General features: G+C 39.4%; 1 protein-coding gene across 2 annotated transcripts in view; it reads right to left on the minus strand.

Annotated features, from left to right (window-relative positions):
• The window catches only part of celsr2 (cadherin, EGF LAG seven-pass G-type receptor 2), an 86,513-nt gene that overhangs the window by 16,899 nt on the left and 51,585 nt on the right, over positions 1-18,029 (minus strand). For both annotated transcript variants that reach the window (XM_084734138.1, XM_084734130.1), the window contains exons 6-14: positions 11,017-11,174; positions 9,659-9,822; positions 9,241-9,366; positions 3,876-4,042; positions 2,642-2,821; positions 2,439-2,552; positions 888-1,044; positions 492-633; positions 278-398 (exon numbers count right to left, since the gene is read on the minus strand). In XM_084734138.1, the coding sequence (XP_084590264.1) occupies positions 278-398; positions 492-633; positions 888-1,044; positions 2,439-2,552; positions 2,642-2,821; positions 3,876-4,042; positions 9,241-9,366; positions 9,659-9,822; positions 11,017-11,174 (1,329 nt within the window). The remainder of the gene's footprint in view (positions 1-277; positions 399-491; positions 634-887; positions 1,045-2,438; positions 2,553-2,641; positions 2,822-3,875; positions 4,043-9,240; positions 9,367-9,658; positions 9,823-11,016; positions 11,175-18,029) is intronic.

An 18,029-nucleotide genomic window follows, 5' to 3' on the forward strand; every position in this document is an offset into this window, starting at 1 on the left:
GCTCTCTTTAAAAGTCAACAGAAAAAAAGTAGATGCACTACAGATGGTGGCGAGGCAGCTCCAAAAATATTTTGGACAACTAAAATATTTAATCATTGGAAAACCTTTTCTTTTTTAGATGTTTAATTGGCAGTTTAATGAAACCTGTGGGTGTGTGGCATCATTTTCAAAAGAGTACTGTGCATTGATGTCTTGTATACTTTCCTACTGTAAGTTATGTGTATGTTGTATGGGAAGATCATGCACCGTCACACTGACTGGCAGCAGTAGGTCTCACCTTACACCGACACTCTCCACTCGTCTTGTTGCAGTCGGAGTCGAAGCCCTTGTCTGTCTGACAGTTACAAGGGCCGCAGGTCTTGTGACCCCACCAGCCTCTGGGACACGGCAGGTCGGTCCTTTAGACATGATACAATAATTAGATTAAAGCACACAGCACAAGAAGAACCATGATAACACACACACAGTTTTACGTAAACGAAAAACTGTACTTTTTCTCGCAGTAATGGCCGAAGTAGTTGCTGGGACAGTCGCAGGTGTAACCACGAGAGGAGCTCAGCTTCCTGGTGCAGGTTGACTCGTGCTCACAGGGGTTTAATGAGCAAACGTCAGTGCAGTTGGTGCCGTAGTAGCCTGAGGATAAAGAGGTGAGGCAAAGGAAAATGAGCGGTTGTGCTCTCACAACATGACATGACCTGTAATCTGTAGTAAGCAAATTTAAGAAAAAGGATTATATATAAAAGGATAAGCATTTTAATTTGGCAACTAGAGACATAAACATCATTATATATATAGGCTTAATGTATATATGATGATGATTGAGAGGTTTTGAGATTTTAAGTGACCTTCCAGCCCTGGAAATGTTACAATCATGTGTACAGACTGACCAGCGAGGCAGGTGCATGAATGGCTGTCCCAGTCGTCACTGCAGTAGCTGTTAACAGGACAGGGGCTTGAGCTGCAGGGGTCGGGCACGCTGCAGCCCGGCTCCACGTTTACCTTCCTCGCCTGAGACAGACTCAGAGCGCCGCCCACACGCAGACCCTGCAGGCAAACAAACAAACACTTGTACAAATCCATCCGAGCACTTTATGCATTATGTATTTTCAGATATTGCAGATAAATTTGCAATTTCCACAAACCTCTCAGGTGTGGTGTTTGTTTTTTTTATAAGTGAAATCTTCAAAATGAATGAAAGGAAATTATCTATAGCACATTTTATACACAGAGGCATTTCAGTGTATGAGACAAACAAACAAGAAGCAACATCTATATAATAAATATAATTAAAAGAAGGCACAAAATACATAAAATAGTAATTAAAAAGTGAGTCATTAAAGCAATATAAAAAAAGAAGTAGTAGACAAAAACATACTGAATATGGCCTTGACTGTATATATCAATATCTTTTGGAACATTGAATAGAAAACCATGGAGCTAAAAAACCTGCCAGCAGAGCTCAGCTGTGAGCCTGAGACATCACTCCCAGTGGGAGTGACTAGAGGTCTGCTTCAGGGTTTAAGTGCATTAAGTGTGTGTTTTGGAGCTAAGTTGTAGGCGAATGAAAAGAGAAATGTTTTTAACCTGGATTTAAAAATGGTTACACGAAGGGCAAATCTAAGCTCTTCTGACAGTTCGTGCAAACAGACAAAGTTAAAACTTTTTTTCAGGTGCTGCTGAGTGAACATTGTTTTCAAGTCAAAACTATTTGGGTTGGAAAGTGATTCAAATGAGTGAACCATAATAATAATTTTTCAACATGCATTTTGTCTTAGCTTGAGATATAGTCATTCACACGCTGTTAAAACAATGTTTATATATAATCTCAACTACTAAAAAAAAAATGGTTTATTCAATTGAAAATGACCAAATGTAGATTCCTTTGGATCTCTGAAACACCAAACCAACACTTTCTAAATGAGCTGCTCACTGAAATTGATCAGTATTTAAACATGATCACTCACTTTGATCACTCTGGATTATCAAACTAATTTATTACATGAGTTTGCTGAATACTCGGTTCAATTTGGTCAATTACTGATGTTTCTATGGAAGGAGCTCCGCCCATAGACTCAGGACGACTTAGCAGAAGCAATATAATCATTTTCACATCAGTATTTAGTGCAAAATCTTCTGATTAAGTAAGTAGTCTTGTGAAAAGTGGGATAATGTACATGCATGCATGTGAAATAAGCCCCCTCTGGGTGATTCAATTCCTGCACCACCCTGTCAGATTATTTCACAATAGTGACCTGCTTGCTGTATATTATCACTTATTTAAACCAAACTAACTGAATGATGTCGTTGTCATTATAATTAGTATGATTATTATGTTAAAGTCACTCCTATTGTTTTTGCACTAATGAATAACGATGAATTTAAAAAAAACACGATCACAAATGCTGATATGAATAACAGAAACTACAGAAGTGACTGACCTGTATACAGCCACGGAAGCCATGCTGAATTTTCCCATCAGGCCTCGCCAAACCACCAACGCTCACAGTTTTCAGCTTTGAGTCTCGCAGCTTCCCATCTACCTCCATACTCGCCTGAAAAGGTGCATGACACAGATTTTATGACTGAAAACTGGCAACTTTAATTCCTTATGATTTACAGGAACCAGGACTCAACCACTCACCAGGTAAAGTCCCTGGTCTAAAGACAGCACTGCTTTGTGGTGGCTCGATGCTCCCCCCAGACTGCTGATATCCAGCTGCAGATGGTGCCACTCTCCATCGTTCACCAGCACCTCGTCCACGCGGGAGAGAGTCGAGTCTTCCCCTCTGTGCAGCCCCATCAACACGCTCCCCCCACGCAGCTACAAAGGCAGCGAGAGAGGCGAGAAAAAGGGAGGAAACAGCAGGAGGGAGATTGAACCGACGTTCAATAACAGAGCAGATAAAAGACCACCAGGAATCAGCACTGAATCACATGATGTACAGAAACTTCCAGCTCTGACAGGGTTTTTTTTTTCTGCACACTTTCCAGTCAAAGTTGAAACAATGAATTGCAGCATATCATGTGCAGAGCTGAAAATAGATTATCGGACACTTATGTAGCATCAAAGATTCATCAGTCTAGAGAGAAGTAGCCCAACACAGGGCTGAAAGTGCCTCAGATGTCACAATGAGTGCCTGATCAGCACGGTTTTGTCCCAGTGTCCTCTGATATTCAGTGACGCTGCCGCAACTCAGATGGCCAACAGGTGGAGCCTCAATCCTGCAATGTTTTATCTTTTTGAAACTTCAGGTGAGGACCGCAAGCTCACAAGGAAATAAGTTTTCTTTCACTCTCTGTCATTGAAAGAATTTATTTGGTCTTTGCTGATCAGGTTAAGCCACAAATAACCTCAAAAGCCTTTAAAATGTTTCCTTTTTTCCTCATTAAAAGTTTCCCATTGAGGATAAATTGACTATGTTATGTGCTGCAACATTTCAGTGACTCTAAAACTGTCTGTGGAGCAAGTGAGCAGAGTTTTATTTTATATAGCACCATTCATAGACACCAGACAAGGTCAAGGACATAAAATCAAACAGAATCAAATGAATAAAAGGTAAAACATCAGATAAAATATTCAGTGGGAACAGATATAAAGACCAAGTTAAAACACAAAATACCACATGCTACCCAAATGCCTGTCTAAACAGGTTTTTAGCTGCTCCACAGAAACCAAAGATCCCAAGTTTACTGGGAGACTACACCAAAATTTAGGGTGAACTGAATGTGATGAAATTGACGCATGTATTAGGATCTCCATTTTACTGCTGAACACAATGGAGAGAAATAACCGTGACTACCTGAAAGTGGAGAGGAATAATTTGCGAAACAATTTATGAAGCCAGAAAGTGTGTTTGAGAAAAGGTGTAACTCACCTGCAGTGTGAGGTTGTGCTGCATGCCAGATGAGATGTGCAGCAGTGTGGCGCTGGCCTGACGAGTGCGGAACATCAGCTCTACATGCCAGGGAACAGAGGCCGCTGCCGCCATGTTGTTCCACTGCAACAGGCTGTTACCCAGGAAACGCTGCGGGCTGGCCATAACTACAGCAACAAGAAGTCAAAAAGCAGAAAAAATGTAAGCAGAGAATAAAAGGTTGGAAGCAGTGATGCAGATAAATGAGGGTCATGAGAGTCATGAGCGTCGTCCAGCAAGTCCAGTATGTTCTCTGTTCACGTCCAAGTAACCATGGCTAAATAAAAAAAAAAACAATAGAAAAACCCCTCAGTTTATCAGACATAAAGACACTTAAATTCAAGAATCTGCAAGCTTTTTGTGGCATCTAAAATCAAATCAGGTGTTTCCAGAAAGCTCACAGCCGTGTTTGCCAAGCCTCCCGATTTTCCAGGGAGACTCCAGTTCCTCATTGGCGTATTTCTCCTGATTTATGACAAATTTTCACACCTTTTTCCATTTTCGTTATCACAGTCTGTTTCTGGCAGCGTACAGTGTGTGTAAGCCCTACAATAACAAGCCTCATCCTCCTCGTGAGTGAGAGAAATGGAGAGTACAAAGAGAAAACAAATACTCAAGCAAATAACCTGGAGAAATAACCCAAGGAAAAATATTTGTAAAATATACATTTTCTGTGTTATTGTAATCAAATTTGAAACTGGACTAGGTAAGGCCTTGTTCCCATTGTGTTTTCAGTTCCAGGTCATCTGCAGCATCTGTTTGCTAGAAAATGTGTACATACTATTCTGTTATTTTTATTCTTTAAGAGTCACCAGAATGCAGGAGAAAAAAAATCATCAGTGAAACTCATTGTTTGGTGGGTGAGGCACCCTGACCCCTTGCTTTGGTTTCAAAATCCTCTGTATTTTTCAGGTCTGAAGGCTGGCATGTTTGCTCGTATCACAGGCTTTACAAATCAACACCTGTCCTGCTTATTCAGGGGAATAAGATACAAGGACATTAAGGTAAAATCTGAAACAGGATATGATTTAAGTCCTCCTCCAGTCAATGATGTTTGAGCTTCACAGTGCATGCAGCAAAAGTTTTCACATTCGTCTGCAAAAGGACGAAAGATTTTTGTGGGGAAAAAAACTCATCAGACATAAATTATTATATAAAGCAGAATATTTTTAAATGACTTAAAACATGTCTGGAGGGGATCTTTAAAAACCCCAATGACTTCTCCTTAAGTCTAACAGTGAAATTTTAATTTCAAATCTAGTTTTACTTTTGCAGTTCAGGATTCAGAAGAAGTTTCAGTGTCTGTGCACCAACTCTGAAGTTTGACAGGAGCTTTCGGTCTCTTTCACACATAAACAAGGTGACACGAAAGGACACTGTGCCTGATGTTGGACAGTTTCCCTCTCATTACACCGTCTCTGTGCAAAGTGAAGAAAAGCACCCGATCGAAATGATTGATTGGCGATGGCAAATTAACCTGATGTACAGCGGCCAGTGCTGTGAGAGGAGAGAGATGCAAAAAGAGAAACTGCAGCACAGTTTGAGTCACAGTGTCTCGCATTTATACAAAATGATATAAAATTAGCCCTGCAGTGTGTGGAAGACATTGTTGGGAATCTAATATCAAGAACTCCAAGATGAGGCCTGTTATGTGACAGATCTCAGACAGAAGGGTTTAAATAATGTAGAATTTAAATCTGTATGCAGGGGAAATGTTCAGAGTGGCCCTCAAATACTGGAAGATATCTGAAAGGAGTGGCTCGAATCTATAATTAAAAACTACGTCTTATGAAATAATGACAGCAAACAGAGTAAGAGTAAGGATATAATCAATATGTGGGACATTTATATTAAACAACTCAAGATGCTCTTATCAATAATATGCTTTTTAACACATTTATTTATAAACCATATTTTTTGCAACATTATTGATTAATATACATTGTTACATATGTAGTATACATATTTCTTACAGATTATTTATTTTCTATTTTTCTCTCTCTTTTTTAAAATATTTTGTGGTACAATGCATTTATTTTTACACATCTCTTATTTCTATTTTCTATTCTTCTTGCAATTCTTTATATCATTCTCTATGCTTATATAAATATATTCTTGAATGGGAGCAACTGTAACCCATGAATCAATAACGTATTTCTGATACTGATACACTTTATGTATCTTACATCTTTGTATCTGTGTGTTATTTTGACCTCCATGTACATTTCTTAAACTCTGCACTGTGTGTAGAGAGAATAGAAGCACAACATATTTATAAGTGCACGTATGTAGATGAATGTTTAAGTGTTATGTGTCAGTATATGTGCTTTTCTTTAATGTTTTGTGCTTTTTCTCAGAAGGTAACTACTGTATGTTATTCTTATCCAAGGGCACTTTTTTCTCCCTTATGAGCATTATTATGTATTATTTGTTACTGTGTATTATCGGTTGTTACTGATTGTTTAAAAGATATTTTTAAAAAGATGGGAATGTATCCTGGAGTTTAAGCACACCTTGTTATCTCCGGTATACATCGACCAGAAGACACCAAACAGATCAATAAATCCTGTTTCCCCTGCAGGCGAGGAAACATTTGATCCCTGCAACTTCTTTTTAACGTTATCGAATTACGGTGATCTGCTCTTTATGAATGCACCTGACCTGTGTTTAAAGATGTTGGATATTGTATACCGTTGTGTTTTATGTTTTATTACTGGCCGTGGAAATCACATATGTTACTGTTTTCTGTATGCTGCTGTTGAATGTCCATCTCTGTCTGTCTGCAGGCTCTTACATTGGTTGGCATGTGTATATAAATCTATTCTTGGCCTGGTTGCTTCTTCCCTCAGCACATACGTATATGTGTAAAAAACAAAATCAATACATCTTCAGATGCTGCTCCTGAGATGCAGAACAGAACTAGTCAAAAAAAAAAAAAAGCTTTTAAAGATGCTGCTGCTTCATCCTGGAACAATTTACAGAAGGACCTGAAATTGTCAGAGCTGATCACTTTGAAAGAATTCAAGTTAATTTTAAAGGATCAATAAAATAGCTTGTCATCAATCTGATATCTTGTAAATTTTCTCTGATATTGTTTTATAAATTGTACCTGTGTCATAACTATTTTTTTTTTTTTGTCCTTGATCTTGTATCTCATAGCGGTGTATCGGTCATTTGTATTGTGTGACAGCTGTATTTTTCTGTGTTTGTCATTTGTGTTCATTGTTGTAACAATGTTTTATTCTGCCCTCTCGGCCAAGTCACTCTTAAAAAAGATATTTTAATCTCAAAGGGGTTTTTACCCTGTTAAATACAGGACATATGTGTACACACACCATACAAGGGCTGCATCTATTTTCATGATCAATTTTGTCTACTAAATGTAAGAAAATAGTGAAAAATGTCCATCACAAAGAAAAATTCACAAAGCTAAAAGTGACAGATTCAAATCACTTGTTATGTCCAAAAATATTGAGTTTACTATCATTTAAGACAAAAGAAAAGCAAGACATCTTCACCTTTGAGGAGCTGGAACCCAAGAATATTTTGCATTTTTCAAAACTATAACAGCAACCTTATTAACTTTCTGTTGACTCACTGATCAGCTCTTCACAAATCCAATGCACATACATCCATAAACAACTGCACTTTAAAAGGCAGCTCTAACAGTGTTGATGATTGTTCAAGACTGTTGCTGATTATAATATATTCAGGTTATTAACACTCATTAAATCCCCTCTAGAGATCAGTAACATGCGATCACACTACATTTTCCTCAGACCTATGTGCTCAAAGAAACACATCCCTCCCTATTTAAATATCTGTCCCTGCCTCCCTGCAGAACAAGCTCTCATCCCCCCTTTAACATCTGATCTGCATGAAAAATTGCTCTAAAATAAATCTTTTTACTTCTTTGAGTTAACAACAAAAACTGTGTTGTTTTGCCGCAGTCGTTTACATTCCTCCGTGTCTTCTCAAATTGCTGTAAACCATAAATCAGCACAGATAACAGCTGCAGCGGATCAGGTGGAACAAAAACAGACACCAGAGAAGGCGGGGACAGAAACATAAGTAATGTACTATATGTCTTCAAATGTCAAAAAGCAATCAGTCTAAACCAGAGAAAATTCCACTGGAGCTGCTCGTTTCTCACAGCTAATACTGATTATGTCATAATTTAGGCATTAAAAGCACTAATCATGAGTATGAATGTCTGAAATCAAGTCAGGTGTTCTCAACAAGCTGCAGTACAAACAGCTGCAGTGCACACAGTTGGTTTTCCACCTGCTATTTTCAAATGCAAATGCAGCAGTTTCTGCAGCAGTGAGTTTCTGTCTCCACTGTGCTCATTTTGACCCGATGGACGGGTCGACAACAGCTTTATACTTAACGATGAGTTCAGTCGCAGGTCACCAGAGCCTGTTTACACCTTGGTTGTGCGTCTTAGGTGATCCGATCACGTGTGTGGTGGACAGCTCCGAGTAAAGGTGTGAATGCGCGCGAGAGACATTGAGGACACACTTGAGATCCAATCGCTCAGACCATATTCAGAGGTGGTCTGGACTGCATGTAACCACGTTCTTTCAGTTGTGTCCTGGGCCACATTGAGGATCCACTTACCTCAACTGACATCCTGTAAGTACATCATTTGGTTCACTGTCGTGCAAATTACACGTTTGGCCTCTCTTACCTGCTTTCTAACTGCAAAATCCACAGACTTCCTTTAAAAATCACTGCACTCTTGAGAGTTGTTGAGTGAAGAGAAGCTTAATAAACTTTGTGAAATGCCGCCTGTGACAAATCTCTTTTCATTTGTGCCTCTTTTAAATTAAATTCCACATTAAATGCAATACATGTTGTTTCTTTCCGTGTAAAAACACTGTCATTGCTGTACTGATCCCACTCCTGTCTAAAGTGCATCTTACCAGCCATTATTTAGCAGCTATTCGAGGACACTTTATAATAACCATTATTGGTAAACTGATAATCAATTAAACTTTAGTTAATCAATCATTATACTATGCTATAAACTTTGTCTGGATGGCCAAAATAAAGTTGCAACTGATCTTTGTAATAAAACTACAATTGCTTAATATAAACATAATATAAACATTTGTTTGTTAATAGTGAAATAATTATTAACTAAAGTTTAATTAATGTAATTAATTAAAATGAACCAATTCATCATTTATTATTGGTGGTTATTATATCATTATGAAGTGTTACTAACAACATTCAACAACACAGGCTGCTCCTTTGTCACCAGTCTCATCTCATATTTTCCACTCTGATTAACGCTCAACACTTTTCCACTTGACTCACTCACCTCTTTCACAGTTTCTCCCTCCAAATCCAAGTGGGCAATCACAGCTGAAGGAGCCCCACAGGTTCACGCAGGTTCCTCCGTTCAGACACGGGTTGGTGTTGCAGAAATGTCTTCTGGCAGAACATCCTAAGAGAGCGACAGAATGAGAGGTTGATCCATCTGTTTGATCTACTCTGCCTCATTATTTCATCAAAGGTGCAAAGAGTTAGATTGTGATAAAGTATTCATAGCAGGTACAATGATCATTTCCCACTTCCCCGCTGTGCTCATTATGCTCATTGTTATTTTCTTGCCTCTGCCTGTCTCCCTCACTTGGATGAACCAACAACAAAACATTGTCTGACTGCAGAACAGTGCCAGGTTTAAGACATTAAGTAAAAGATGAGCTTCAGACACCAAATAGCAGGTCAAAAGGTACCTGGCAGAGTGCCGTTGTTAGCGATGAAGCTGGCCATGTCGATGTGCTGGTTGTCGATACGCAGGTTCTTCATGCAGCCCACGAACTGCCGGTTGCGAATGGGAAAGTCCTCTGGGAGTTTGGGAACTCCTCCGAGGAGCAGGGGGCCGGTCAGGTCCAGTGATCTGAAAACACAGAAGCCATGAACATTTATGCACCAGGAGTTTTGCTCTGCCTTTACATCATCAACACTAATAAGGGGGAGGGAGAGATGCATGAAAAATTCATCACAGAGATAGTTTTGCAGTGTTATTTCTGCCCCTGGAGACGAAAACAGAAAAAAAAGGATAAACATCCCTATAAAGGAAAAAAGCAAAGCTTAGCTAAAACCCTGGAGATGTGGAACTTCATTTCAAAACAAGTTTACTCTCTCTCTTAATGAGCCAACTGCAAGAAAAAGTAATCAAGTAAATTACTGAAGTCAACACAGAAGTAATGAGGGGAAATACAAGGCAAAGAGCAGAAGGTTATTTTTGAAATTCCTGCTGCAAAAATAAGATTTATCTTCCACATCTTAAAGGGACAGTTTGGATTATTTGAAGTAGGGTTGTATGAGGACACAACCCCAGTTTGGAGAGCCAGCAGGAATACTGGTGGTGGTGGACAAATCTAAGTAACATAGTGCTGTGGACAGGGTTGCAGAAGAAAAACATACTTCAGCTGACTAAAAAAATCAATTTCAGCTTGAGTGTATGCTATATTTCGAATGCTTTCACTGCTTTCTCTTGTCGTCAGACAGCCTTTTCCGTTGTTAACCCGCTGTAATATGCAACAAATATCACTCCCTCCAAAGTAACCAGCCTCCTTTGGCAAAAACAGTCATTTTCCCTCCTCCAAAATTGGAACTGCTGGTCTACTTGCTGCCTCAATAGATTAGTTTGTTTGTGTTATTGTGTGACTTTTGTGTTTTAAAGGTTAGTTCAGATTCACCAAAGTCACACAACAACACAAATAAACTGTCACAGGTAGACCTGCAAATCCAGTGTTCTGTGAGATAAAATGATCGATTTTGTCAAAAAGATTTGTTCACTTTTAAGTGAGCAATATTTGGCTTATATAATGTTGATTTCCTGTCAGAACAGGCTGTCTGACAGCAAGGTAAAGTGATTAAAATATTTTAATATATCATATACTTAAATGGATATTGACTTTATTAATATGTTTTGCTACTGGCCCCGTCCACAGCAGTGAATTGTGTAGCTTCTTACACCACTAATCATCTCTGCTTCCCCAATTTACTGTAGGTATTACAATGACTATTGATAATTACCAGAAACAATCTGAACTACATTCTGCTGATGTACGTTCTATGAACTTACTTTTTGGATCCTGATTGGCTGCCCTGAGCGGAGCAGGTGTAGTTTCCGATCATGTGACCAAATCTGAGGGCCACAGAGGTGTCGCAGTTGTCCACGGTCACTACGACGACCTTCTGGTCCGAGGGGCCCTGCGGCAGGCCGGCCTGGTTTAAGATCGGCTGCAGAGTGAGAGAGAAAACTCATGAGAATCAAGATAGATTATAGAACGCCTTCCTTATGTTTCCAGGGAAGAACTGGTAAAAACAACGAGGCTTAAGAATGCAAAATGCCTCGCTGCCTCACTGTGATATGCACACTGAAGTCTTTGTGTACACTTGAGAATCTGGACAAATGTTTGTGGCTCCTTGATTGTGTTTTTCTTTGCATTCAACAGAGAATTTAACAATGCATTTCTGTTTTTTGTGCTTTTACACAATTGAGAGGATTAATCACAGAATAACACCATCAGAATAATAACATCTCTGCAGCTCTATAGTACGTCATCATCATTGTCACAGATTTTTCCTTTAGCATTTTCTGCAATTTGGGGCTGCAACCAACAATTATTTTCATTGTTAATTAATCTGATTACTTTCTCAATGAATCCATTATTGTTTGGTCTATAAAATAAAAATGGTGAAAAATGTCACTCAGTGATTCCCAAATCCCAAGATGACAACTTAAAATGTCTTGTTTTTCCCAGAACCCAAAGATGCCATACTTTGACTTTTCCTTCTTAAAACATTTCTCAAACCGATTAATCAATTATCAAAATAGTTGGCGATTAATTTAATAATTTATTCATAATCGTTAATAATTGCAGCTCTAATTTCTATATTCTGATTAACTGTACAGTCCTAACACATATGCCTGCTTGAAATAGTGTAGTTCAGTACAGCAGAAACAGTAAAAATTGATTTAGATGAACAGATAAAAGAAGATCATCCTATAATGTCACATTCATTTGAGATTCCCAAAAGGTTTGTCAGCATAAAGATCATGACACATTGAGGGAAAAAAAACCCCATCATGTCGTGTTGCTATTTTTAAGGTGCTGAAGTATTTTGGTCACACGGCATTTATAAATAGCTTCTTATGAAAATATCTCCATTATTCTGTGGCATTTAGCAACAGATTAATCCATAAAGCAGTACAGAAACTTGTGGGAATCTCAGCCAGCACTAAGCTTGGACGTCACTTCATGAACCAGATTAAAAACCGGGGAAACAACAACAAGCACATAAATGATCTTTTGCATCACACTTGGTTCAATCGCTGTTCATGTTTAGCTCACTGTTGTTCAGTGTTTTAATAATTCATGTCATAACAGCTAGAGCTAAAGGCAACGGCTGGCAAGCACACACACACACACACACACACACACACACACACGGGAGAGGAGCTTGCTCTCTGCAGGACATCGTCCCTGTCGACAAAGGGTCTTCTTCATTGTCAGAGAAATCAATAGGGGCAGCAACAAAAGGGGGAGGGGTCTGCGGGGGAGAGAAAGATGATCCTGTCAATAAAAGGTCGTGACCTCTTTTCACACTGGGCAGTTTCTCTGAGGTCACGTAGAGCTCATATTAACCCTAAGTGTGGGTTCAAGCTGGTGTCGCGAGCTGAGAGGCGAGTAGTGACCGTCCTCGCTCCCGGCGGCCTGCAGGCAGGCGGGGACTGGCTGCTGAGCCGTCAGCTGGTCAGACAGGATTTAGGCAGGAATTAGCTGGTCTACATGTGCAGAGATGATATGAAGAGTTGAACACAGATATTACGCGTGTATTATCTGGATGATGAGGTTACACTAAAATAGATCTCCAACACTGACTGCACGGCTTTCAGGAATGATAATTTCCTGACTGAGGTCCCGTCTTTGCCGTCTGATCCCTTCATTTAAAAGCTCAGAAAAACAACAGCCAGTTGGAGATGCACAGTAGATTTCACTGGCTGGAGCAACATCTTTAGCAGCTCTAGCACAGGAAATCTATTAAGACAAAACACGGTTCATCAAGGAACACAGTAATGACAAATGTAATTCTAGCCCAAAGGCACAGCCACAATTAAATTTCTCTCACATGATTTTTTTCATACAGCAGATTAGATTAAATCTCTGTGAGCCTCTAATAATATGACTCTGTAACTGAGAGGCTGCAGTTAGTTAAATTCCTGCACTCACTTTGTGTCTTGTGATCACAGTGTGCTGAGTGTTAGTGATGTGAACGAGGCCAATAATAACCCTCTGGCTGTGTGTTATCAAAACACCACGCTAACACCACAACACCTGCATCGCTTAATCATTCCTGATGAAACAGAAATGTCAGTTAATTAAGCCACTGTTCGTGGAAGGATATAACAGAACTTCATCTTTGTAATTATTTTTGTGATTCCTGTCGAAACAGCCTGTTGCGACATGACACCAAACAGTGAGGAATAAATAACTGTAGGTATAAAGTGGTCTATTGTTTGTGGAGAATTTGGATGATGTCATAATTTGAACTTCCTAGTTACAGTTTTGAATGCAGGATGAGTTCACCACCGAAGATACAGTTTTCTCAACCCCAGACGAGAACATCAGTATTGGATGATTCTGCAAAACCTGATATAACGTTTGAAACCAGTGTATTTTTTTTATCCACTCTCAGAATATCTGTGCAAGGCAACTACATGGTAAAGATTAGGCAAATATTATGATTGTGGCAAATTAAACATGGTTATGGCTTGGTTAGTGTTATGCACCTAAGGTTGGTTATGATGAAAACTGCTCTATAAGGATGTATCTAGACACAGCTACATGCTAAAGTTAGCATGCGAACATGCCCTCAATGACAATGCTAACATGCTCAGCTGGTATAAAGTTTCCCTTGTTCAACATCACAGGTTGGGTTTGAAAAAATCATACTGCCCTACTATTTAATATGCCACAAAAAGATTTAGTATGTCCCAATACATGCTGTATGGCAAAAATACCACGATTTTGCAGTACATAAGCCATGCTTTCCTGGATATCCTTTTCTGTATGTATGAGTAAGAGGGTCAAAGTTCAATACACAAAGTTATATGAAGTAGGTTGTCCCCATTGTAACACATAGTGTATACTAAGTAAAAAGAAAACATATGCAATTTGGAAAGAAGCTTTAGCATGCTAACATTTGCTAATTAGCACTTAAGACAAAGGCTGAGGGTAATGTCATTTGTTTTGTAGATATTTGGTGATAAATCGAAGTAATTTCAAGTTACTATTACCATTCATCCATTGCATTGCATCTGTTATCTGTCCAACAGTGGAGTCATTTTTACACAAAATCAAATGACAGCCTAATTTAGGGTTAGTCAAAGATCATCAATGTGAATAGCATTCACTGTTTGAGCATAATGAATATCTGTGCCAAATTTTGTGCCAATCCATCAAACAAAACTTGAGATATTTCACAGGATAAATCAAAACATCATCCGGTAACCACGAATGTCTGTACAAAGATCCAAGACAATCCGTCCAATAGTTATTGAGATAATAATGTATATAAATAAAATAATTAAAATAAAATATAAACCACTAAAACATAAAATGAAACACAGCGGATCATGATGGGGCAGTGGTCCTAAAGGTGGGAAAAGCACGCTTGTGACTGGTGGGTCACTGCTCATTGGTCAGCAGATCAAACTGCGGTTGTACTGAGCAGCTTCCAGGTGTGAATGAGCGTAACCGTGTGAATGTGATCATGGCATTCCTGCCAAGGAGAGACTTCCTCTCAGTGAACTCTTCCTGAATAAAAAAGGTTAAAAAATATGGCCATCTTAAAACTCAGACTGAGAAAATACATGATGAGTGCTGTCAAGATGCTTAAGGTTTCATTATTATGCCAGATTACTCCTCAGTCTGCAGTTCAGGTGACTGAGTTTTCTTCCTCTACAACAGGCCCTGTTATCAAGCTGTGTTCCCACAGGAAGTCCCATCACTTACTGCTCAGCACTGAAATGTTAAGTAGACGGAAACAGACTCTGAAGGTGGCTTTGACTTTTCTGTTAATGCTCCAATTTGTTACAAATTTGTTGATGATGAAACAAGCAAACATGCGGTGTGAACTGCCAAAGGTGAAATCATCCGACATGCTTTTTTCCACGGTTTTCCCGTCGCTGTGAAAGCTCTGAAGCAGGCAGTGCTCCAGATTGGACGCTCCTTTCACTGACCTCCGCTGTCATCAGTCACGGCTGTTGACTCTCCAATAATGACTGTCTGTCAGGACGTCTTTCTGCCACACAAAACCCTGTCCTGTCAGCGCTGATTGGAACGCACATATTTGCTCAAGACCACATTAAACACTGCTCTCACCCACAGCTACAGGGGATTATGGGAATATGAGTTCCCTGTCACAGGGGCTGACAGGGGTTGCGCTGGAGGAGCATGGCAGCAAGCAACACAAATATGGGATCTAAGATTGACTGGAAAAACCATAGCAACAAGAGGGGTCGGCCCTGAAGCGCAGCGTCCCCGTTCAAAGCCCGAGTCAATACGTCTCTCTGCTTTTCTTTACCCTCCTTTCGCTCCTCTCCTGCTCCGCTTTTCTGTCCCCGCTGGAGAACAGAGAGTGAGGGGCACCTTCCCCGGGGCCGCATCATTCACTGCCCATGGTCCCAAAGGAAGCAGAGGCAAACACAAAGGCAGCGGTCATTGCCATTCTCCACAGTCCCCCGCCATCCTGAAAGCCACATTTCAATCTAAAATGCCCCCTCCCCGCCTCACCCTGCCCCACCCCCTGCGGACAGGGACGGGTCAGAGTGGGCCACCATGGGATACCTCCAGTGGGAGGAGCCATGTTTCTACCTCAGCGACTCACAGGATGTGGAACATGAGAGGAGGACGGGAGGATTAGTTCAGCTAGAGCGAGGGGTTGGACCCCGGAAACCTCTGGGATGTTTAGTGCTGAAAGGAAGCAATTCGATATAATGAAAATTCTAATTACCCTGTTTAACCTCCATGACACAGGTACAAAACATATATAATCAGTGGTGGAATATAACCAAGTACATTTACTCAAGTACAAATTTAAGGTACTTGTAATTTACTTGAGTATTTCCATTTTATCCAACTTTATACTTCTACTCCACTAAGAGACAAATATTGAACTGTACTCCACTACATTTATGTGACAGCTTTAGTCACTTGTTATTTTGCAGAATACAATTTTAATACCCTTCCTGTCCTCCTAAGACAAATAAATAATTTGGATTAGCTGCAAAATGCACTGCCACAAAGCTGAAAACAGGGCTGTGTTCTGAGCTCATGAACTGTTGACTGAGATATATGGTTCTCACATTAAAGTAATGCTAAAAACATATGAAAATATTACAGAATATGGTGCACTGCTGCAGATTTAACTACCCAACAGTGTATAAAGTAGTTAAAATGAGCTAAACCTTAAACATTTACAGCAGTAAAATACAACACATTCATTAATGCAGCAGTAATATTAAAAAATATATATATCATATATGATAGAAAAAGACAGACAGGGATCATTTCAGTGCACAACGACCACTACTTTTATTTTTGGCTGATAATACTTGCATATAATTATTGGAGTCAAGTTCTGAATACAGGACTTTAACTTTTATACTATGTAGTAAGTAGTAGTTTTAGGATTTGAGTACTTATTCCACCACTGTATATAATCAAATACTCTCTCTATATATAATGTAACTTATCATATATGTAACGTAATGCATAATTCATAATGATTTAATGTAGGACATGAATGAATTCTGCTTGCTCACCATTAAGAACTTACCGAGTTACTTTGAGTTTATGTGATTAGTTAATGTTTAATGGATCATCAATTAATGAGAGTTACTTCATACATTAATTTATATGTCATCAAATCAGCTGGAATTCAGCTCCATAGAAAAGCATGTTTCAGACACGCAGCGAGCAAAACGGTACATACACACATTATTGACTCAAGAAGAAGTACAGACACTTCTGTAAAAACAGACCCTGATTAAACTTCTTCACTCAAGTAAAAGTGACAAAGTACAACCTCTGAAATGTATTCAAAGTAGTAAAGTAAAGAGTCGCCCTCTGAAAGACTTTCCCACCAGCTGTTTGTGTGCAACATCACCTTTTCTCTGCAGTTGAGTCTCTCTGTCTCTTTTGTCTTTTCTAATTTATTAGTGTTATTGTCCTGTCCATTTAGGTTGAAATCAGTTGTGATGTTAAAAATAATCAATAAATCCCCTAAAATGCATTAAAACTAAGGCAAAGAGTCTGTGCCAAAATGTAAGGAATGGCGAAAATGTAAGGACTACAAAGTACAGATATTAGAGTTACAATTTACAGAGTAAAAGGAAAAAGCTGTCAGAAAAAATAAATACTCTAGAGCTCATACTGTACATGCAAATATCACCTTAACAGAATCATCTTCAAACTTGCAGCACACTTACGGATGTAACACTACCAGGTCAGGCAAACAACAAAAGAATCAGAGTCATTTGATTTTAGGGTTTTGTACCAAATTGATTAATGAGACCATAATGCCTCCTTGGCAAAGAAACGGCTAGTTTTCACCCGAAAGTCGACAAGATCCCCCCCAAAATCTGACACAGTCGTGTTATCATAGACGCTGAATAGAAAATGTGAGCAGCGGGGGTGTTGCCTGGCAACATCTTTATGATGCAAAGTGACTTCCTCAATAGACTAAAATGTGACATCCTGTGTTGTTGGTCCTGGCTGGGAAAGCAGTGAGAGAGCAAAGACAACAGCTCCATACATTCCTCCACTGATTGAGCCGTTGTGTTGTTCTTATAGAGAAATGTATTAATCAAAACATATTTAGTCCAGTCTGAGCATGTCTAGAAAAACACTGCCTTCACACTCTCTAGCTTTCATTCATTCACCCCTCCTCCTCCTCCTCTTGTCTGAGTCTCCCCCTCCGTCAGTGTCTAGTTGGCATGTTGGCTCTCTTCCAGATCATCAGACTGTCAGCAGCGATTCTTTAGTCTGACAGAGCAGCAGCACTAAAGAGACAGTACAACAAACTTAC

The sequence above is a fragment of the Lutjanus erythropterus genome, chromosome 2 (assembly GCF_056507025.1).
Source record: "Lutjanus erythropterus isolate fLutEry1 chromosome 2, fLutEry1.hap2, whole genome shotgun sequence".
In the NCBI taxonomy this organism is placed as follows: domain Eukaryota; kingdom Metazoa; phylum Chordata; class Actinopteri; order Lutjaniformes; family Lutjanidae; genus Lutjanus; species Lutjanus erythropterus.